The sequence below is a fragment of the Electrona antarctica genome (assembly GCF_951216825.1).
Source record: "Electrona antarctica genome assembly, chromosome: 7".
In the NCBI taxonomy this organism is placed as follows: domain Eukaryota; kingdom Metazoa; phylum Chordata; class Actinopteri; order Myctophiformes; family Myctophidae; genus Electrona; species Electrona antarctica.
Genome location: NC_136812.1, coordinates 25,753,517 through 25,777,665, shown reverse-complemented (window position 1 = coordinate 25,777,665; position 24,149 = coordinate 25,753,517). Strand labels below are relative to the sequence as shown.

General features: G+C 44.0%; 1 protein-coding gene across 2 annotated transcripts; it reads left to right on the top strand.

Moving 5' to 3' along the window:
* The first annotated feature begins 25 nt into the window (after window positions 1-25).
* mllt1a (MLLT1 super elongation complex subunit a) lies at window positions 26-24,149 on the top strand. Of its 2 annotated transcripts, none has more exons than XM_079506896.1 (12): window positions 26-210; window positions 7,096-7,276; window positions 8,505-8,587; window positions 11,703-11,846; window positions 11,998-12,123; window positions 12,425-13,069; window positions 15,631-15,721; window positions 16,021-16,132; window positions 17,453-17,552; window positions 18,240-18,308; window positions 18,763-18,834; window positions 19,154-24,149. In XM_079506896.1, the coding sequence occupies exons 1-12, from the start codon at window positions 199-201 to the stop codon at window positions 19,280-19,282; spliced, it is 1,764 nt and encodes a 587-aa protein (XP_079363022.1). In that variant the 5' UTR covers window positions 26-198; the 3' UTR covers window positions 19,283-24,149. The 2 variants fall into 2 exon arrangements, with proteins under 2 accessions (XP_079363022.1, XP_079363021.1); XM_079506895.1 differs by having other exon boundaries at window positions 18,240-18,317.

The following is a 24,149-nucleotide window of genomic DNA, read 5'->3' as shown; positions in this document are numbered from 1 at the left end:
ACGTTCTCCCCGTGTGATTGGACGAGGAGGCTTTCTGTTTTGGTTGCATGCCAGCAGCCGTCTGGAAGGGGAGGGGTGCCGTCTGGCTTCCGGTTTGAGGCTGAAATTGACACACAATGAGGAGCTGGGACAGGGAAGACGGTCTCTCGAAACGCCGCTGTAAATAAATATCACAACCACTCTGAAGCCGGGAGGATCATGGAGAACCAGGTAAAGTGGGCTTCGCGTCGCTGTCTCTAGTTGCAAACTTTTACGGAAAACACAAGAAGGCTGCGGCTGGGGCAGACAGGAATGAATGCTCTGTCCTGCTAGCATAGAGAGAAAAAAACGCTCCTGCTGTATTGAAGTCCTAGTTGGTTGGTTGGCTCCGCTAGCTGTACATACATCGGTATTTACCGCTAGGCTACACTGTACTGCTAGCCTCATTCAGCAGCGTTGCATAGCTCTACAACCCGAGGCAGCACAAAGGCTTCCTCAGCTGTGGCTGAATTCTGGCATGTTGTTGATGTTGAAAACCGTGCACATCATGTGCAGCACATGCACATCACAAATCAGCCCCATGCCTGATTTAAGGGGGGCTTTTGTCTTGCTAAGCTAAGCTAGCCACAGCCAGCCTGTCTACCTAGTACCAGGAGTGTATCGGCCCTTGGCTGGCTAGGCTAAAGCAGAAGCAGCTACATGGAAGGCGCCGGTGGAAAAGATTTGCCCTTTCCTAGGTTGTGGAGGGGAGGGCTGCTGGTTGTACTACGAGCGGCGTGCACGTTTACGGGTAAAACCTGGGACTGGTGCTGTTAATTCACGAGCTTCCATAGAAGTTGTGTGAAATCTTCTGATTTTAGATCAGAACACAATGAAGGTTGTGTATGGGGGGCATCCAGCATGGTGGAAACGCTCCCATAGTATTTGGCACAACGTGAGGCTTGCATCTTTGCTGTGATGAAGATGAGAGACATGGTCCTCAATCCTGTGTCTATTTAACTGAGTGTGCAAATGGACCCGTGATCCATGGGCTCATTTGGCTTCCTTTGTACGCTCAGTTTTACAAAATAAGACAGGATTGTATCATTATACTGTGTCCAGGTACTAGACACTGTTTGAAGTCTGTATTGCAGGTAGGTAGGCCACATGAAGCCATGTAAAGTGACCCAAGAGCTGGTCCCTCTAGCATGGGAGCTTTGGAGGGAGCTGGTCCCTGACTCCCTGTCTGGTTTTTCTTCCTTTGAAGTCCCTGCTCTCTCAGCTCTGTGCGGTTAGTGGAATTCCACAATGACGTCACGACATGGAAGATCGGTCAAGATCAGCTCTTATACAATATAATCTGTTGTTGCATGAGCAAAATGAATATATATATCTGAATGTGATCACTGGTCATTTTAGTTTGTTTGTTTGTTGTCTGATATGGAACGACTCAGAGTATCAACCACTCTGGTCAAGCAAAGTTGTATTAAATCTGTGTAATTTGTGAATGTTTCACCATTGTGTGTGTGTGTGTGTGTGTGCATGTGAGGACTTATTGAGTGGTCATGTAAATTTTCACACCCCCACCAAAAGAGTCCCTCACATATGCATACATCCACATTCCTTACCAGAGGTGTTATAAATGTAAATAGGTGGGCTTGGCTGGGTGTGACCCACCTGTTTGTGATAGTATTAGTCGGGGGGTTGACCAGCTTCCAGTACAGGTGACTGCTCTATTGATATGTTCAAACTTGGTACGATTGTGTGTGTTATGACTCTGTGATGATCATTTAGCTGTTGTGTTTATACACTGTGGTGGTCGTTTGAAGAGACTGGTTACACTTTGTCTACTTTCGTCTGTGTCCTCTTCAAAGGAAACATTGAGTAGATTTTTTGACTGGCAAAGATTAACTTGGTCATGAGAGCTTTTATTTACATGACACGTGGGGGTTCATTGTTTTCATGCGAGCCGGCGTGTCTGCCAAAACGAGCATTTCTCTTCAGTGGGAAGTGTGTGTGTGTTCGTGCACTCACTGCTGCTGACTGTTTCTATCTCCCCTGCAGTGGCTTTGATAGAGAGTAGCTGGACAACATAATGTTGTCCGTTTTATCATGTCGTAAACAATGACTGATAATCTGTTATTTTCCCAATGCCAGGTGTTTCATCAGAACATGGTGTCTTTTCCAACGAGACAAATTTGACATGCATGCTATTTACATTTTCTTATGCAATCCGCATTACACCTACATTGTGAATTTGTTTCTGCTCCTATTTGTTACGCCTCATGTCGCTGCACTTCTGAGGTCTCATTTCTGAGATTCCTCAAGAATTACTGTATAACGGATGGTTCATGCTCTTTTGTTTTTACCTCCGTTATATTATATAAGTATTTTTTTCTCCCCCCGAGGATTTCAGGGTTTTGATCGTCTGTGTTTTGCGCTTTTGTTGTCCTTATCATCACATCCCTTATTTGGTGCTGGCACTTTCAGAGGGGTCCTGCGGAGTCGGGTGGTGGGAGGGGCTCTGTGGCTGCTGACTGAGGGTGTGGTGGAGTCTGGAGTTAAAGGGCATTACTGCCACAGAATAGCCGGGCGGAACGCCAGGCAGGGGAGGTGTGAGAGTGAGAATGAGCAAGCTTGAGAGCGCCACACCAGCTCATCTCAATCCTTTCCCCTTCTAATCCCCCCACTCAGTCCCATCTCACGAGCAGCTCACTGAAGGGGCCAAATCCCCACATTCTTCAGCCCTTGCCTGGACATAAAGTGCCTTTTCTGTCCCTTCTCACCCCCCTTCTCACTCCATCTCCTAGGCTTCTTCACTAGCTGTCCTGATCGCCACCACCAAAGCAGCAGTATGTCATTTGGTTGTCCCACTGCTGTCATTGTTCTTGACACTTGAGAAGTAGCCCCCTGTTTGAACAAACACTTTGAAATCTGCAATGTCTCCCAACAAACTTCCTAAGAGCATCACCTCTTTTGAATATATTAGCCACTGAAAAAAGCAAGTGATTTAGTTTGTTTAGGGCTAAATCAGGAATCTAAGCTTTGTTTATTCATAACCAGGCTTGACTAGCTACTGATGTTATAAAGTAGGGTTGAGTCGGGTAGATTCAAAAGTCTCACAATTTGCACATCCAAACTAGGAACAAACTAGAAAAAGTGCCCCTCGGGGCACAGGTCTCCACCAGGGCAGGTCAGGTTGTGGCCTCCTGGTGGCACTATAATAGGCCAATGTGAAAGGGTGCCATTTCTTCTTACGCCTTGGATGGCAATTGGATGATTTGAGGCATTTTGTTCCAAAAATGTGATTTGCAAAAATCCACCTGTTGGTTGCGCTATAACAGGCCAATGTGAAAAGGTGGTATATATTCCTCAGCCTAGTAGGAACGTCTGTGAAAGATTTCACATAAATTGCACGCTGCGTTCATGATTTGAGGCTTTTTGTTCAAATCGGGCCAATGCTGCAAATTTTGAAAGCCACTGTTAGCCAATCAGGATTGAATATGCAATATCGGACAGATCTGTCTTGATCACATGACTATAGAGATACTGTGTAACGATTTGTGGGATTTTTGGACAAAATATGGAGGAGTAATGTAAAAAAATGTGTTTTACAAAAGTCGGCCTCCTGGTGGCGCTATAACAGGCCGTTCTGGAAAATGTGGGGCAGAGGTTCATCGTTGGCATCCAGGGAGTGTGTGTGCAAAGTTTGGCATGGATCGGGCCAACGGTGCCGGAGATTAGCTGGTAACGGACAGAAGGAAGGACGGACGGGCACACACACACACACACGGACGGAGTGTAAAACATACTCTCTCCCCATGCCTTCGGCCTGGTGGAGACAACTATCGATTTTCTTAGCAATTATTCTATCCATTACTTTTGAATCATGTTAATGATTAAAAATCATAGTTTGACACATATCCTTCCTTGCGACCAAAATGTGATGGTTTTCATAAAACGTGCCCTGCAGAGCACTAGTGGTGGGGGGAAAAACGTTAATTTCAGTGAACAATTGTTCATTGCAATGATTTGTTCATTAGAACTTAGTCGAGCTTCCGGTCCCAGCGGAGCGCATGTGCTACTTTTATGCATGCAAGTGATGCAACTGGGTGCAGCCGCCGGTCCCACTGACTGCACAGAAACACTTATATAATATAATAATGTGTTGAAGTAATATAAAATAATTACAATAAATAACAAGTTATTTTTTTATTAGTCAAGAATTATTTCCACAGATTCAATGTTTTATACAAAGCAGTCTCCTAAGTCATACACTCACATGACTGTGATTTCTTAGCATGTCTTGAAATTCAATAGTGAATAGGGGTAGAATACTATTTGCATCTTCTATTCAAACTAAAACGTGTTAATTGACCTAATTGACCTACCTGTTCTTTAATTGTCTAGGACCATGCTTATTTATTTAGATACTATAACACAATCTGTCTTTAGTCCAGGTCAGGAACAACAGTACCTTTTATTGTCTCCACCAGGCCGAAAGCATGGGGAGAGAGTATGTTTTGCACGTCCGAGTGTGTGCGCGTGTCCGTCTGTTACCAGCTAATCTTCGTCACCGTTAAACCTGGTCGATGCCAAATTTTGCACACTGTTATGGAAATAATATATGTCCATCCGGGTGAATGTATATCTTAGAAGTTTATTCAGAAGAACAGCAACAAGCAAACAACATCTACTAGTCTAGCCGGCTTAGCCTGCATCACTCCAACTTTCTCTCTCAGTACCTCTCTCTCTGGACGACTCCATCCCCCTCGTCCCCCTCAGCTTCTCCGTAGGTCCTCCTTTATACCCCAGAAGCAGGTCCACAGATAAACATGACAAGGTACAATACAATACAGATGCCCCCCCCCCCCCCCCCCTGAGACAGGGACTACCTAGTGATACCTATTCAGGCCCAGCAGGGTCTCATAACAAACAATAGGTGTGACATGGTCTTTTACATACAGCTTGATCAAAGGGTTGATTGGATTAAGACAGGCTTTCAGGCGGTGTCGTTGCTCACAGACACGATCAGACAAACTATCATGGAACAATATACTATAGTCTTCATATTTCCCACAACAACACACACTCCCTGGATGCAAACGATGAACCTCTGCCCCAAATTTCCAGAACGGCCTGTTATAGCGCCACTAGGAGGCCGCCTATTTTTGGATATTACTCCCGCAAATCGTAACCCGGTATCTCTATAGTATGTGTTCAAGACAGATCTGTCGGGGCACGGTGGCACAGTCGGTAGTGCTGTCGCCTCACAGCTAGAAGGTCCTGGGGTCGATCCCTGCTCTGCACGCTGTGGGCATGTCCTCCATCACATTAGATAATTGACACAGGGGTGGAAAAATGGGTTACAAAATCGTGGGCTGAAAAAATATATATTAAAAATATATATTTTTATATTCCATCCTAATTGGCTAACATTGGCATTCAAAGTTTGCAGGATTGGCCCGTTTTGAACAAAACGCCTCAAATCATGAACGCAGCGTGCAATTTACGTGAAATCTGTCACAGACTTTCTTACTAGACTCAAGAATATATCTCACCCTTTTCACATTGGCCTGTTATAGCACCACCAACAGGTGGATTTTTGCAAAACCCATTTTTGGAATAAAATGCCTCAAATCATCCAATTGCTATCCAAGGCGTAAGAAGAAATGGCACCCTTTTCACATTGGCCTATTATAGCGCCACCAGGAGGCCACAACCTGACCTGGCCTGGTGGAGACCTGTGCCCCGAAATAGTTTCAAATCAAATTGCAGCATGCAATACGCTTGCATGTCTTCTTTTTTCATTCTCTACTGCACTGCCGTCTGTCACGGGAAGAACGGCACGCTCTGTCCTGTTTCGTTCAGGGGCATGAGCGAAAACCTGAACGTAATGGTTTCAGGATATGAACGATTTTGTTTACGTTCACGTTCACGAAGCAACGTCCTATCACTACAGAGTGCAGTTTACTGTTATTTAAACAATCATGATTTGATTTGATTAATTAATTTAGTACAGTTTAAAAATTGTACAAAAGGGAAGATACGTAGAAAATGAAAGTGCTAGGAGGAGACCTGGAGCCCAAAGGGCTTCTACGAGACCTCAACCTGTGTACAACAAAACATTAAAAAAAGAGAAGATTTGAATGCAATACATGTTATTTACAGATGATATTATTGCATAGTATAAAGAAAAGGTCTGGAACAAAACAAAAAACTATCTAACATGATTATCAAAAATGGATTGTCAACCTAGATGGCATATATGCTTATAGGGAAATAATGATTAGAATAATTTAGTATTTGTTGTATAGTGTAGTGATGTCTCAACCAACGTTGATGGCTATCAAGGACATTGTCCATGAAGCCAATCTTATTATTAAGCGTTGTCCCAGTTTAGTATTAAGTTGGTGGCTATAAAGTGCTACAGTTTGTAGTCCCTAAAACCAAAATCAACAGATCTCCCATAAGGTTTTCGAACTATGTGGAAAATAAGCTTTGTGGCCAAAGAAAGTGTCATGTTTTGCCTTGCAACATCAATTATACACACATCACATCTCTCAGTGAGTGGTGATTTTTTTAAACTATTAGCTAATACGCTTGGATTTATTTCCCCCTGTGCTTAAAATATTGTTAAGTGTGTTGATTTATGGAAGTTATTGTGAAGAAAACGTGTTAATATCATAAGCCTTTGTTTGGTACAGAGCTTATTTGCGTAACTGATCCAAACCCCAGTCTTAATGTTCAGTAGGAAAACTGCTGTGGAGATAACTTCTTCATTGTTTTGACGATTTACGTTTTTATCACCATGCATACGCAGCATGCACAAGGAGTAACACGCAGCCCCCCACACAGTGACACACACACACACACACACACACACACACACACACACACACACACACACACACACACACACACACACACACTAGCACAAATCATTTGGAAGATATATCAGTAGTTATGGGAGATAGTCTTAGCTGCTTAAAATCCCCAGCTTTAATTTGGAGTCTCTCTAGTCTCTTAGTTTTCCCATCTGTCTTTCCATTTTACTTTCCTGATGCATCCCCCCCCCCCCATTTCCAACATATTCCACTAATTTGACCACTCTTGTTTTCCCCCTATTCCTGACAGTGCACAGTGCAGGTGAAGCTGGAGCTGGGTCACAGAGCCCTGCTGAGGAAGAAGGTGACCTCAGAGGGCTTCACCCATGACTGGATGGTGTTTGTTCGAGGCCCCGAGACCGGCGACATCCAGCACTTTGTGGAGAAGGTCGTCTTCAGGCTGCACGAGAGCTTCCCCAAGCCCAAGAGAGGTATTTAGTACAGGTCATGTTCTACTTGCCCAAAGGTCATGCCCACTTGCCCGAAAAGTAAATTGTCCATTATAAAAGTATGGGTCAAATTGGAATTTCCGTTCAATTTAACACTATTTTTGAGTGGTGTAAACCACTCCTACGACTGGCTTTGTTAGTTTACGTGTCCGTCTGTCTGTCTGTCTGTTCGTAAAAAAATGAGCATGGTTGCTACGGTCACCCAGTTCACCCGGGTGTGATTTCATTACGTCAGACATTACGTCAGACCACAGCTGATCAGGCTATATAAGACCTTACACCACTCAGTTCACACGGGTGTGATTTTTTTTATTGTTTACTTTCGGGGGCTGTGATACCAATTTTTGAGTGGTGTAAACCACTCCTACAACTGGCTTTTGTGTGCAGAAAAAAATGAGCATGGTTGCTATGTTCAAAATAATTTCTGACGTAATTAAATCACACCCGGGTGAACTGGATGACCGTAGCAACCGTGGTCATTTTCTCTGCGCAAAAACAGCCAGTTGTGAAATCACATCCAGGTGTGATTTCATTACGTCAGATCAGAGTTGATCAGGCTATATAATACCTTACCTTACGTCAGACATTACGTCAGACCACAGCTGATCATGCTATATAAAACCTTACACCACTCAGTTCACACGGGTGTGATTTTTTTTATGACAAATACCTCCTGTATAAATATAAATATATGTTTTTTTTTTTTTAATGTAGCGACAGCGAAAACAGCACATTATAGGTAAACAGTGCTCTTATTTTACATTCCACTCTGGTGTTGTGTCTATAGATGGTTGCGTCCACTCTCAAACGATTACTTGCCTGGTCGGGCAACCTGAAAGCAAACTCCACCTGCCCAAATCTTTTATTTACCTGCCAGAGGCAGGTGGGCAACCCTTAGTGGCAACCCCTGTATATCCTGGAGATCGTTCACACAGCTTTGATAAAAGGAGAACAAAGGTAGAATAACTGAACATGGACTAACTGAACGTCATACTATCAGGGCAAGCCCTCCCCCTGAAGGTCACAGACACCCAGACCCTGCCCCAAGCTGCATACAAGCATTTTGTGTTATAGTTAAGTATATAGATATATTTTTATCATCATTTAGTTTTTCATGTTGCAGAATAAAATCTGATTCCTACTAGACTCAGATATGAGGATTAGGATACTGTACTATTATTATTCTTACCGTGTGTATTTGTCTCTACAGTATGCAAGGAGCCACCATACAAAGTGGAGGAGTCGGGCTACGCGGGCTTCCTCATGCCCATTGAGGTCTATTTCAAAAACAAGGTGAGAGAGACCGCCCCCCCAACATCCTAGTAGATGAATGTGTGGGTTCACGTCCGGCTCATATTGTCACACTGTTCTCTTTTGTAAGAAATCATTGCTAGGGTGATCCGATGCAAAGTGGTTAGGACACATTCCACATGGGCGCAGTGCCCTGATCAGCGAATCGCCGGTTCAGTTCCCAGCCGACTGGACCGTTTACTGAATGTAATTCCCATACTTCCTCCTTTCCTTTCTCGCCACTATCGCTGTCAAAAACGAGGAAAAAAGATGCCATATAGCAGAGTGGGGTACAACCAGGACACCAGGGCAGATCTGGAAGCTGCTCTCTGGTACGAGGGCCAGCCTGTCCCTCAGGATATAAGCCTCTGTCACATGGTTCTTTCCTCCTAAGATCAAGTTCCCTCCTCTCCTCACACTTTCCCTTGAAATCAGATCAAATAGCGTACCATCGTTCGCAGTCACCTTGCGACAAGCCGTTTACGTGCCGCACTCGCAAGCCGTGGACAGTTGGCAAAAGGTTTTCTCTTCCAGGTTTAATTTGTCAGTTTGAGGTTTTTGACTGGGAATTGAACTGCGACAGGTCATGTGATAGAATGATTCTAGCATTCACTCGAGGTCGCCTATGAGCTGTTGTGTGACAGAGAGGAAATTGCCTGTGAGTTATTTTGAGCTACAGTTTGCTTGTCATCTTCATGGCAACTATGCAACAATAGGGTAATTATTCATTCAGACGGACAACAAAAAAATCCCTAAAGTAATTGACTTGGTGTGCCTTTTGTTTCTGCATGTCAAGTTCATAGACGGTCTGTTTCAGCCAGGTTCCTCTGTTACTGACTTGGCTCATTAAATGAGCCAAGTCGGTAACTACTCTGAATGCTCACACATGTGTGAGTATGTGTTAGAATGTGTGTCTCCTTGCCTACAGTATATGTGGCATTTGACCTGCTTGTAAATGATACAGTTGCCTTTGTCCCATTGTCGCACTGTGTAGCCTATTGGTCAGTCTGGCTAGATCCTACTATCAGACAGGTAGGCCTAGCGACAAACTTCCCTTTTAACCTTCCAAGGGGTTTCCTGAACGCTCTGACACTGACCCTGTTTAAATTCTCCAATGTGAAGTGCTAGAGTATGTGATCTAATAATATGTTGAATAGTACCTACATGGCCTGCTAACAGTTGTGCAGGGGATCCAGACTTTGTACCGTACTTTTTCTTCACTCTGTTGTGTGCGTTAAAATGTTCAGTAGTGCTTTGTCTACTTTGACTGATTAACTTGTGAAATTTTTAAGGGTAGTAGCCAGGCTGCACCTAATGCTGCTGAGTGCTGTTAGATGTTTCCACTGTCTCAAGGTTATTCTGCATTTAAACTAAATCATCGCATTGTTGTGACACAACAGGTATCTATTCTAGATAAGATTCTGGAGATAAACCCCCAGATTTAGGAAGTCGTCTCTAGATTACTATAATTTCTCTCAGCCATTAACTGTCCTTCCCTTGATGTAATCAAAGGAAATATTCACCCTAAAGAGTTTTTTGGTGTGGCATAATATTTTCAGTGAATGAAGAATCCAAAAATGAGGAGAATACTTAAAGAAAGAGAGAAAAGAGAATGATAAAGAAAATAGAGGGCCAAGATTAATAACGGCAAAGCTATATAGAATTATGTTTATAAATTACAACAACTGTCTGGTATCCCTGTGGTTCACTTCCCAAATGTTTTAGCTCGAGAACGAAAAGAGAAATTAGATTTCTTGAACGGAGCAAACTAGTTAAAGTAGCCGTTGTACAACATCACAGCGCACCACACCACAAATGGGTCCCGACCCAGTGTTTGGGAAACACTGTTGTATCCCGTCTGTGTCCTCATTACTTCAAAAGCACTGCAATTTTGCTGAAACTTTACTATTTTAAAGAAACCTGGTGTAAAGAGTATCATACATGTACAAGGAACGCTCTAGGCAGTAGGCACACTCCTCATTGTTTATCCTGGAAGAGTTTGAAATGGTAAAGATTCACTGAAAATGCAGTGTTTTTTTGTTTTGGGTTACCTCTATGACCGATTTGTAACATTCAGAAATTCTTTCTTTCTGTCTAAGAGCACTGCTGGTATCTAAAAGCCATAAATAAAGTAAAATAAAATAAGGATGTATTTTCACCTGCATCATTTAATACTGCTAACAAGAGTTTTTGGGGGACAGGGTGAAGTAGGGCACATTTTTCAGAATCCCCAAATCTACCAGGAGTCCTGGTGACCCAGTGACAATATTTATTATGAAGTCTTTGATAAATGTCCTCATCAGCCACTGATTCTTTAATTGTCCCCCAGCTTACATCCCTAAGGCTTATTATAGTCATGAATCCCTAACCACCATTCTTTTTGTTCGCTAATCCACTACCGTTTGTCTTTTTAAAAAACGGAACCCTCAGGAATCGTTGTTGAGCAGAAACCTTTTATCTCCATATTTAAACTTTTTGTTTTTCTTTGTAATTAATGCCTACCGGTACTTTGCCACACTACTGTCACACAAGTAGCAAAAAATATCCGATCTGCAAGCTTACAACAATGTTTGAATTTTCTTTTGCATGAACGTGCAAGTGGTTTAGTGTGTATGTGGGTTTTACAAATGTTGAACCAATGAAGTGTTACTGTTAACAAGAGCTTGTTATTAAATAATAACTACATTGGATCCATTGGAACACTTTCCATTTTTTGAAAAGTCATTGGACATACAAGGTTTCCACCCAGACAGTGACGGAATGCTAGCTGTATTTCTTATCAGTGTTCAGACTGACTCCAGGTATGCCTCTGTGTCTTATTGACTTCCGAGGTGATGGCTTGTTATCTTACTGTTAGCTAGCCGATATGGTGGTGCTGATAACATCTGTCCGGATGTTGCATAGGGTCAGGCTTGCCTTTTATCTTCTACTGTGAAATACATACTAGAGAGCTGCTTTTTTTTCAACCTAGGATGGCAATGCAAGAAAAAGACAACAGATATTGCCTCAAGGCATATCTCTGTAGATGTGTTTGTACACATGTTTTACAAGGGTTATATGGATTGTGGACAGAGTTCTGTTTTTTATTAAATAACGTTTCCTTTTCCTGTTCTTGCAGGAGGAGCCAAAGAAGGTGACCTTTAACTATGACCTGTTTCTGAATTTGGAAGGGAACCCACCTGTAAACCACCTACGCTGTGAGAAGCTCACCTTTAACAACCCCACCAAAGAGTTCAGAAAGAAGCTGGTTAAGGCTGGAGGGGTAAGGGTATCAGAAGCAACTGTTAAGTGTATGTAGTTTGCAACTGCATATAAACAAAGCAATGACTGTATGCAAACTGTACATCCAATTTTCTATCTGTTCTTGTGTGATGAGTTGTGACCAATGTTTTCTTTTTCTCCTCATAACACAGGTAATGGTGGTTCCAGAGGGGGCTGAAGCCATATCTAGACCCAGTCCAGACTACCCCATGCTCCCCACCATCCCCCTCTCCGCCTTCTCAGATCCCAAGAAGACCAAGACCTCCCATGTGTCAAAGGTTAGTTTTGCTCACAGATGCGCAATGGAAGCAGAGCCCACTGCTCCAAGCACGGAGTGGTGTTCAAAGTCTTTCAATTCTCCATGCTGTCCAATTCATTGTACCTGGATGTTGAGCTACCTACCTTAACTTCAGCTTGTATCTCTAATGGATGATTACGATTTGAGTCACTCAAGTCATCCAGCTTCTGTGTTCTGTTTAAGTATGCAATGCATGCATTGTTGCCCCTGTACTAAGTGCTTTCAGAGAAGAGTGGATATGATGATAACGTTGGTGTTCCTGTGCCTGACTGTCTGTGTAGGAGCCCAGTAAAGAGAGCAGTGGTGGCAGCAGCAAAGGCCCCAAACCTCACAAGCTGACCAAGGAGCACCGTGAACGGCCACGCAAAGACTCTGAGAGCAAGGCCACGTCGAAAGGAGACAGCGACCGCGATGGCAAGAGCGGACGAGATCCTTCCTCCTCATCGTCCTCTTCCAAGAAGCCAGCAGAGATCAAAGTAAAAGAAGAGGGCAAGGTGCTGCCCAAGGCCGCTTTTAAGGAACCCAAACTCACCCTGAAGGAGACCAAGATAGAGAGCATGTCGCCCAAAGGAGGGGGGGCAGGAGGGGGTGTTGGGGGAGGAGGGGGAGGAGGGGGAGGGCCTGTGGATTCCAAAGCCCCCGGGAAGCGGCCTTCCACGGTGGAGTCCCCCAAGCCCAGTGCCAAAAAGCAGAAGAAGGGCAGCTCTGAAGGGCCAAAGGGGGCTGCTGTTGGGGCCTTCACTGGAACCTCTCCCCGCGTCTCCTCTTCGTCCGCCGCTGGTCAGCCATACGGCGAGAAAAAGCCGCCCAAAGAGAAGGGCCGCTGGCCCAAAGGCAAGACGGACACGCAGGACCCGAAGGAACCCAAAAAACCTCCGGAGTCTGACGAGTCAAACTCTGAGGACGAAGCTTCCTCCAAGTCAGAGGTTGGTGGGCCTGCTTGGTTTTAGTGGACCTAGGAGGGGTCCATGTGCACCCCCGGCCACCCTTAATTATTTTTCCTAGTCTGGATTTTGGGCATCCATAGGACCTCTAAATTAAAGATTTTGATGATACCAAGAAAACAAATCGTCCAAAATGTGGTTTAATTTCAATGATTTATTACCCCTATGAGACCTGCGTGATTGCTGTCAGGAACGCCGACGAGAGGAGCCCTTGTTGGGATGGGCGCTAAATACCTAATGAAGATAAACACAAATTTGTCAAGGGAAAACGGACAGTACCATTTTCCAAATGATCCCTTGACCTCTCGCCTCAATATATGTAAATGGGTTACATCTTCTCCCCTACCTATCCTCATGCGGTCTTGGGCAATAACCATGCAGTTTGTTTGCACGCAGTACAAATATGTGATTTCCGCCTATTGTCGAAATGGTGTAGTTGACCCTTTTGCAGGGTTTTCTTAACACATTGAGAGCCCACGCAAAACTGCCCAAAATCACTTTCACCTAGAAAATCCATTCACATTTTTTATAATTCAGCTGACTGTGGAGACACATGCTGGAACTTTTTACTTTGAAATGTTTTATAGTTTCTGAGTTATTTAATTTAAACGCCAAATGCATTCTCAATGGCAAACACAAACTTTGGCACCACGTGTAAAAAAAGAAAAAAGTGTTTTGATTTTTCTGATTTTTTTTTTTAATAAATAAAAATAAAAATGCACGTGCGGTAATACCCAGGATGTCCACAGACGTTTTGGGCACAAAATGTGTTAAACATTAATTGAATTTCATAAATTGGGTATGATTGGAAGTCATTATACTTTTTGAACTCTGTTGCAATATTATATTGTCCTGGTCATTGTGCCACCCCCTCTGCTGATCTCGGGAGAATTGTAGACTAGCACAAGCGTTCTACGATACATGTACAAGTCAGTTGGTCTGTTGATAGCACAGTACTATTGTCGCTATTAATTGTCATGATGTCAGTGGCTGAGCCTGGACTACACTACACACTATACCATAGTACAGCATAAATATGCAGTATAGTGGTCTCATAAAGCTATAGATACAGTATAGCGGTCTATATACAACGCCCGGGAATCTAACCTGTCTCCCCAATGTGGAAAGCCAACATCTCAACCACTAGCTTAAAGGGGAATTCCCCCATGGCCAGGGGAGATATTAGGTTTTTGGTCGTCAGACCGAGGCCCTGAGCCATATAGATACAGTACAGTCAGTGGTCTAGGTCTAAAGATGCAGTACAGTGGTCCCTAGAACTTGTTTGTAACCACACCCCATGCACAGGGACCCAAACCATAATGGACCCCTGAAATTGGTTCAGTGGAGCCGACATAAAAGAAAAAAGAAAGAGGCACCCGCACAATGGAATGACAAATTAAATCGCATGTTTTCACCTCGAACTCGATTGCGTAAATGTAATCCATGATCAGGCAGTCACACGGTTGAGTCCACGGAGGTTTGAATCGTTTTAGTGCGTGCATGCATGTCTCTTTTTAACTTTAACTGACGGAGAAACACCCAGAAACTAGGTTCCCCCATACCGTATATTGCGCTGCAGTAATGGTCAGCATGCCACAGCAGCCCGAGCCCCTGCTGTTTTCACACCTACTAGCCTACAGCCAGCATACAAACGGAACGATGATTGTTGTGGATTAGCTTGTCTGGCACCTTGAGAGAGCATGCAGAATGGTCGTTGCAGAGAGGCAAGCGCCGCGTAGCCAATACAAGTTTACAACGACTATTGCGCTGCACAACAAAATGGCAACGGTGTTACCAGTGCTGGGTCGGGAAAAATAGATGAATAAATAGTTAGACCAGTCATCTCCCAATAGTGGGGGACATTTTGACCCAAATGACCCCCCCTGCCCTGAGGTCAGCTGACCAGTTGCTGCTGGTTGTGCCAATATATTACAGTGGTCTCATACAGCTATAGATACAGAACAGTTTTTACAATAGTCGGAAATTACGCATTTGCAAACTGCAAACTGCATGACATTAGTAGAAATTGGCTGTACAGGGGAGGCTTGTAGGTACCCATGTAACCCATTTCTATTCACAGTGAGGTGACGTTGTCTAGAATAAAAATGGTATCTGGTATCTTTTGGGCACCCTCAAAAGTTGAGTGTTACAGTCTCTGAAAGACAGTTTTGCTGGTGTTCCTGATGGCAATCCTGCATGTCTCATAGTGGTAATAAAACACTGTTTTTATTTCTGTGGATCATCATAAAAAAATCTTTAGGTCACTATGGATGCCAAAAATCCAGACTACAAAAAAAATAAGAGGGGTGCGCGTGGACCCCTCCTAGGGCCTCTTAAGTAATTATTTAGGTTGTGTGCAGGATCATCAAAGACTGCACCAAAAACTATTGCGGTTAGGTGTTATTTGTTGACTTTTAATATACAATGTGATCAATGTCTCTGTTTACATTTCATGCCTATTTTAAGGATTTGCGAGATTGGAAAATGTACTGACTACTTTATCCATTTCGCTCTCTTTCTCTCTCTCCCCTGTCTGTCCACAGCAGTCTGCCCCCTCCAGTCCCTCCAACTCCAGCTCCAGCTCTGACTCCAGTTCAGACTCAGACTTTGAACCAGGACAGAAACAAGGCCAAGGTAGCATAGCGGTCTGCGCTGTTTACTGTTTGTAGAAATAAGCCCACAAGCCATTTTTACTTAGATTTAACATCATGACTCATGAGGGGTGTCCGGGTGGAGCGGAGTAAAGTACCTGCCTACCACGCTGGAGACTAGAATTCGATTTCTCCACGGTGCCTCCAGCTTGGTTGGGCACTCCACTGAACACAATTTGACTGAACCATAGAAGAAAAAGGCGAGAAATCTCGCCCTTGGCATCCAAAGAGTTTAGGTCTGAGATGTGCTTCATTTGAATGACCCCTCTGCACTCCTCCTAGGCCCCCTTCGATCCATGGTGGAGGAGATCCAGTCAGAGGAGTCCGATGACGATGACAGCAGCTCGGAAGAGGGGACCCCCGTTAAAACCAACCCTCCCAACCGTGACTCTCGGTCAGTCACACATACACACACTCTTTTCTGTAATTTCCCACTTCCACATTAAAGAGCCATACTGGTGGTCTGGTAACGATATAGTTGACAATACTGCCAACCATATTCCAAAGCATTCCATGGTTTGATAGATTTTCAAAGAAGCCGTTGGATTCAGTTCATGGTTAATTTTTGTCAAGTGTCCGGGTCAGTAGCATGCTCGCCTTTGAATGGCGTGGTTCTGTGTTCGATCTTAGACACTACAGCTTGGGTAACTGTGCTTTAAGTGCTGGGCGTTTATGTGGCGTTTCACCTCAGCAATCCATCTCCCATGGGTCTAGTCTGTGCATTGTAAAGTCAAGTCAGGTCCGTTTTATTTATAAAGCACATTGAATTGAGAATTGCTGTATAGTATGTGAATAACTATAATAAATGTAGAATAACACAGAACAGAACACATGACATGGAGAGCAGTTTAGAGGCCATGTTTCAATTTGTTGTGTAAAAATAAAAAGTTCAATACATTTCAACTCATTGAAAATTAATTCCTAGGTGCGTCAGTTGCTTCTTGTGTAAAAAAGCCCTAAAGAACGATTTTGGCTAACTGCCCTAGTTGGAAAAAGCTTCCCTTTACAACAGAGTTGATCTGCTTGTCAAACTTGAGGGCGGAGTCAAACAACACAACACCAAGGTTGTGGTTCACTGAAAGAAGATAATGATCCAAGGGAAGTACATATATCATTAGTTTTGTCTGGGGAGCAGAATAGAACAATCTGTTTTATTTTCATTTAGCATGAGAAAGGAATTTGTCGTCAACACAGTCACAGTAGATAGTCTGTTGCTCAAGTGATACCAACAATAAGCTACTCCAGCCTACTTACTTGAATGCATTTTAAAGTTTAGATTCACTAATATAATTCTAAATCCCATGACTTCAACAGATTTGGTAATGTTTTAATTACTTTTTTTCCCAGCAAATTGGTATGATATATGGCCAACTGAATAGACAATGATGTCTTGACACCGGCATAGACCTTTTTAAACGTATTTTATATAAATATGTTTGCCACATAATTGAGCATTCATTAGCAAATGAAAGCACAAAAAAGGACCCAAAAGCCCAGATTGACAACTAGCACAGCCTCAGTCTATGATACACATAATCACCCATATCCTGATTATACTTAGTTGCGCATCACATCTTATGGCAAATTGCTATTTTAGATTTAGCAACATTCACATGCAAATAAGTATAAATCGGGCATTACTCCAAAACCAATGCAAAGCTTTTTGATAGTATGTGCTGTGATTGACGTGTCTCCCTGCCCTGTCTCATTTCAGGCTCAGCCTGGACAGCGAGAGTGACAGCAGTGACGGATCGCACCGCCCCAGTCGAGACCCTGCCCCGCCTCCAACGAAGCACAGCTCCTCCAATAACAAGGTGAGGCGGGACAACTTGCCACTTGAGCTTCATTGTTTCATACTGACTTGTGTTGGGATTTCCCAGAAAGCATCCTGGTGCCAAGATGACCTGCGTGTCATTGTGAATCAATGAAAAAACAAAGCCTCTGTGCTCCGATGTTATTTGCAAAGTGCAACTCTTAAATGTATGGAAGAATACCAGTAATCTATGTCAATAGCTCACCTAGGAAAAAAACATACAAATCTTTTATCCAAATAACAGTGCTTTTATCAGGATGAGAAAGTATTTGATGTCAAAACTAAGCAGCCAAAGCCATTCAAACAGCCAGGCAGACAAGGAACCCTAGACTCTCTGAGGACTGTAGTGTACCGGCCTTCCGCTTCCATGTCGGCCATCTTAATTGTTAGCTGTGTCCCACTATCTTTGTCCTTTGTCCAGCTCTCTATTGACCGTTGACAGTGACATGGCGATGGACAATGGCTGTCTGAGACTGATCCAAATCTGTGAAAAGTGACACTTTTAGATGTCCACCTCCTCAAGCTTACTTTGTAGTTTGCCGCATGACTGTGTCGCTCCTATTTTTGGCAAGGCAAATCACCAAAAATAGAGAGCGAGGCGACAAAGTATAAATTAAGCATTAGTCTCACAGTGTGTCCTCTATCTTTCTCCCGTCTCTCTTTCTCTGATCTCTCCATCTATGTGCAGGTGTCCGGCAGAAAGAGTCCAGATCCCTCGTTCCGTTCAGAGAAGGTGTTGAAGAAGGGATACGACAAGGTAGGAAGGGTAAATCAAACTTCTTTTTTATATATTTGCACTACACTCACTCTCACACTCATGCAATGTTACTGTTCAATGACAGTTTGATAATGTTATGACAACCTGGTTTTCAGCACATAAATTAATTCAAGATGAAGGAATGGTCAGAGAAATTAACCAGATGTCTGATTATGTTTTACCTACGGCCTATTAACAAAAATTACATCAATTTAAGGAAGATTACTTCGTAACACTAGTCCCTCGAGGCTGACTATTGGCTCACACAATTTACAAATGTATCCACTACATCTGGATATGGAGCTGATGAGCTTTCTCCGAACGTCTCTTTTGTGATGAATGCTCAGCTTAAACCATACAGATCCCCCATCCCCCAGCAGCAACAGAGCCTTAATACAGAACTGATCTTCTCCTCTCTGTCTGCCTGTGTTCCACTTCTCCTGCCTCTCTGCAGGCCTACACAGAAGAGCTGGTAGACCTTCATCGTAGACTGATGGCTTTGAGAGAGCGAAATGTCCTACAGCAGGTATATCTGTCTTGATTTTTTTCAATGAAGACATTGTTTTCTGTTTAAGATGCCACACCATTTTCCGAATCATCATGAATTATTAGTCTTTCAAATTGCCGTAAATATCCTGCAAAATTGATTGGATTTACACAACCACGTTGAGCGAATATACTGTATATATACAGAGTACACAGTCACACTATTATGGTCCTGCCAGTTTTCTTTTTTTCGTTCTTTTTTTTTTTTGTATAAATAAAATGTTCTTGCAGTGAAGGACACTGCTTCACAGCACTACTACAGGAGTGTTATTTAGCTTTCCTCTGCTGTCTCGTCACAGATCGTCAACCTTATAGAGGAGACGGGCCACTTCAACGTGACCAACACCACCTTCGACTTCGACCTCTTCTCACTGGACGAGTCCACCGTCCGCAAATTACAGAGCTACCTGGAGGCTACCGCCACGTGACAGGAAGAGGCGGGGGTCGGCGCGGCAGTGGAGGGAGACCGTGGTCGTGCCTCCTCAAAGAGGGGGCGGGGCCACACCTGTCACGGCTGTATCACAGACCCGAAAGAACCATAGAACAACTACTATATATACACACACTCACACACAGACACAAGCACACATTAAGTAACATACACACCATCGACTGGCACTGGAGAGAGAGGTGGTGGAGGTCTGTGGGTACCCACAGCAGAGTGGGGAGGAGAGTGTGTGTGTGTGAGAGAGAGAGAGAGGAGGCGTGCTGCTGTCTCTTTTAAAACCTGGATGGGAGGACATTACCGCTAGCTAGACTGTGACTGTCGGCGCTTCAGGATTTTCACTACATGTCTCTCAGAGTGTCATGCCCACGTGCAGAACTGTGGAATACCCCCCTACCCCCTCCAATTCTCCTTCACCCTCCCGCACTCTTAGTGCCCTGATGTTCGCAAACCCAACACTTCCTTTCCTCTTCCGCCCCGCCCCCTTCCCACACTCTTAGACCTTACTCGGCAGAACACTCCAAACCCCCCGCCGCCACCCTCCCTCTCTGTTCTCTGCTGGAGCTCATTTCTCTGCCAGCATATCCCAGAGTCGTCTCTTTTTTTGTGTTTTGTTTCTTGAGCCTGGGGCTCAAAACGAGATGTCTTTGTGGTTAGTGACTTTTTCCACTCTTCCTGAAGCCCGAGCACAAATGGCAGTCTGTAACCCCCCCCCCCCCCACACACACACACTAATCAGTGATGCAAATAGCCTGCATCCTTAGACTCACTAAATTGAGAGGATGCAATCATGTCACCCTCCGGGGGTCCTGAGATGCAATACTGTACTCCAACGTCGTTGAAGTAGGACTCATAAAATGTCCCTGGGACCCATCTATTAGACCACCCCTGGGTCCCGGGACCCATTACATTGAAAACTTATTTACTTCACTGCTAGTACACACACTCACCATCCACCCACATATAAACACAAATATAAAATCATGCTCCCTGTTCCTTTGTGTGTACCGTGTACTGTACATTCTACTGTACACGTGAAGCCACTGATGTCTGTCAGTGGGGTTTTTGGGGGAATGAGATTTCTCTCTGTGTGACCACAAGTTCCGTCCCCCCCCCCCCCGCCCCCCTGTCCTCCCCCCCCCCCCCCCCCCCCCCCCCTTTCCTCACACTGAAAGCTGAGCCTCGACCTCGCCCTCTGCTCCTATTGAAACCTTCCCTGCACCCTCACTCTCTCCCGTTCCTCCTCCCCCTCTCCCTTATTCTCACACCGGCGTGCATGAAAGGGCTCAACTGCTGGTTGGGGGGTGGGGGGGGGGGGGGGGCACATTGCGGTGAAGGATCACTCCTGTATTGCCTTGAAGTGGGGGTGGGAGGGGGGCATTTTAGGAAGGAAAAAAATATCATAAAAAGCCGTGAAAAAGTAGCCATACTTTACATCTCAGTACATCTCCCAGACATCTCAGAAGTTTAAGGAAATTTTAGGGGCCACAGTGTTTTCGTTTTTCCTTCTTCCTACATTTTATTTTTCTACAAATGCATTTTGGTGTAATTTCCAGAGATATGAATGTATATGCTTTTAATTTCTCTAGGGCTAGCAACAAACCCTCTATTTAGTGCCTTTCTGCAACTCGCAGTGTGAGAGGGGAGGGGAGGGGGTGACTAGCTCTGTTGTCAGTAAGCCTAGTACCGGCTACAGAGGGGATCCCCCACCTCCACCTCCCCCTCCTCCTTTGGAACAAGTGTTAAAGGGGATGCCTGAACATCTTGTTCTGTCTTATGGCTCCTGACATGAGTTTCTCCTCCCTCCCCAGTGACTTTGTCGGCTGCTGTCTTTTTCCCCCTTTTTTTTTCTCTACCTTTTTTTTTTCTGTTAACAAATACACGAACAAGAAGCTCCAGATACTGTGTTCGTGGTGTTGTAAGAGACACCGTCAAAAGCATTGGATGACTGCCTTGTTGATGCTCATGTTGACTAGCTCTAGTTACATTTTGTGTGTGTGTCTTGTATTTGTCCGTTTTGCTCTCGGTTGTTGGCGGAGAAGGGACTGGGCTACCATGTCCGGGCTCACTTGTCAGGCTTGTGAAACCAGTCAAAACCATTTAAAGCTGCATTGTAAGATACATGGCCCCTACTGATAAACAAGGGGAAGTATGATAAGCCACTCCATTTCACAACAAGCAACTGAAACAAAGCCGTAAGTCAAAAGAGGAGCTTTTAGTTGAGCTGGATTTCTCCCCCCGCCCCATTTGCTAGTTATTCCAATTTCCCCATGCTGACTGCTGACCCCCACTGATTTGTCTTGCGGAGGGTGTAGACCAGGGGTTCTCAAACCTTTTTACCACAAGCTCATTTTATGGGGGAACTTTTGGACGACCCCACACTTTATTTATAGTGCAATTTTAAAAATAATAAATAAAAATAATATTTTAATATAAAGGCAAAAAAAGAATACATTGCTGGTGTTTTATATATGAATAGTTATTAGAAAATGAAATTACGTAATTGATTCTGATTTGTATCAACATTGTAGTGTTGCCCAAAAGACTCTTGCTGCAGCCGAGTCTGCTAAGCTGGAGAACGCTACAATATCAACAAAAGCAGCAGAAGTGTTTCGGTACACATTTGTAAACTGAAGCATATTTAGCCACCTCCCTGCTCGGTAATGTTACATTGCGACCGTAAATTATTATTATTCAAGTATTTTTATTGAAGTTTGAGACAGGACAAACAGATACATAACAATTACAAAACAGATACAGGACAAAACAACAACACCAGTACTCAACATTCATGTATAAAATAAAAAAGTCTGAAATACAATGTAAAAAACCACAAATTGTACATTAATGAAATCAACTAACTGAAATAAAATACAACATTGCGACCGTAAATTGAATGGTTTGACTCCAAAGTAATTTTTTCGGTCGCCAATGCGCATCTGCACGACCACAATGGCACCTTCCTGCAACCCCACTTTGGGTCAAGACCCATAGTTTGAGAACCCCTGGTGTAGACGACCACGTCGCCTCCAAATATCCGATACACGTGTCGTTGCCGTTGCCACTAGTGAGGAGTTTCACCCAGAGGATGTAACCAAGCCCACAGAATGGCTGGGCAACGTTGAAGCCACTGACGGTAGTGGTCAAAAAAGATACCGCACCCGCTGGTCCCAGGTTAAATTCATGAATGAATTTGACGTAGGACCGTAAGACGTGACGTAGAGGTACTGCGAGGGAGCCAACCAATCATATCAACACTCGAGGGGTAATACCCGGAAGACTTCGTCCGTCTTCCGGGTCCTTCAAAACGCCACTGAGCAACTTCCATTGAAAGCGGTGGTGGGGCTGTCGCTCCTCATCCGCTCTCTAGCTATATTATAACTATGGATGTAACGCATGAGAAGGAACATTCTATCCTTTTCAGTTCTGCTCCCTGCTGAACAGGCAACCCGGCCAACCTGTAGGAGTTGTTGATGCAGCGACAGATCTCTCTCCCTACCCACCGACATGGACTGTTGTGTTCGTTGGAGCACACGGCCAAGCCAGATGCACCGTGGATTGGGCTGGATTTAGACAATTAGCTTAAAAAAAAAAAAAAGAACGGGCAAAGTGAACAGACTGATGGCATGTGCACATATTTTTGTTATGTCTCAATGAACCCGTATATTTCTTACTATCCAAAATATCACAATGCAGCTTTAAAGTTTGACATTGAATGAACTTAACATATCAAGCTACCAGAAATGTCGACATCAACAATGGAACTATGTATGGCAAATACAATTAACCAAGCACTGTTTTATTCCCACTTCAAATATTTGTATGTAAAGCTGTAGTTTATGTGGCCCCTATAGCTCTCACACGCAACACACACCAACCCACTGTGGTTCAAGCTCCAATGATCAGCCTTCGATGAGCGACTTCCACCCTGCCTCTCTCCCCTCCTCTGTTGTCTTCATACATACCGACAAGTGTATTTATTCTGATTCTATGAAAGCTTTAATACTTAACTGTTTTTTCGCCAGCCAGCCTGGCTGTGCGAAGTACACACCCCAGCCCTTACTGTAGCGCCTGATTTATACTTGTTGCGCACCGTGTCGCACACCCGACTAGCTCAATGCATCACAACGTGACTCGTGTTGAGCTTGTAGATCTGCGGGTGTTTGATGATCGACACTGGCAAGCAACTAAGTATAAACCAGGCGTAAAGTCTTCTGTGAGCAAAAGCACACAGCATCAAGGACCTGGAGTGTGTTCATGTTTTTTATTTTTTTCAATAACGAAGCGCAAAACAAACTGAACCCCACCGCCTTACGTGCCCTGCAGCATCCACTCGACCGGCCCTCCCCCACCTCCCTCTCAAATAATCTAGGTGTGCCTATGTCAACATAACTCCCTGGCAGTGATCACTGAGAATGAACTTTGCAACCGTGTGATTGTACAATGAGGTTTGTGTGTGTGTTTTTGCGAGTATGTCAGCGATAGAAGGGAGGAAGAGAGAGAGCGAATGTTCCTGGCCTCTCCTCTGTGCATGGATGTGTGAACTTTTAACCTTCCAAGTCCTAGTTCATGAACTGTGACCTTTGACCAGGCACTCACTCTGTCCTTTGTGTGGTGGAGTGGGGTCACATGGGGTATGACGTCGAGCGGTAGCTCCAACCTGGATAGATGCCCCACTCGTCTTGCCCACAGTCAACGTTTTATTTATGGACCTCTGCACTTTTGGCTGTGGTGACTTCAGTACTTATGTAAACTGTATTTTTAAGGATTTTTATACAATATTTACATGCAATACAATATAATTGATTTTTCTTTTGTTCTTTGCCAACCATTTAAAAAAATGAAAATTA

Coding starts and splice junctions, on each gene's coding strand:
- mllt1a (XM_079506895.1), top strand. Junction 7,277..8,504: donor CTTCCCCAAGCCCAAGAGAG/GTATTTAGTACA, acceptor TTGTCTCTACAG/TATGCAAGGAGCCACCATAC. Junction 17,553..18,239: donor ACAGCTCCTCCAATAACAAG/GTGAGGCGGGAC, acceptor ATCTATGTGCAG/GTGTCCGGCAGAAAGAGTCC.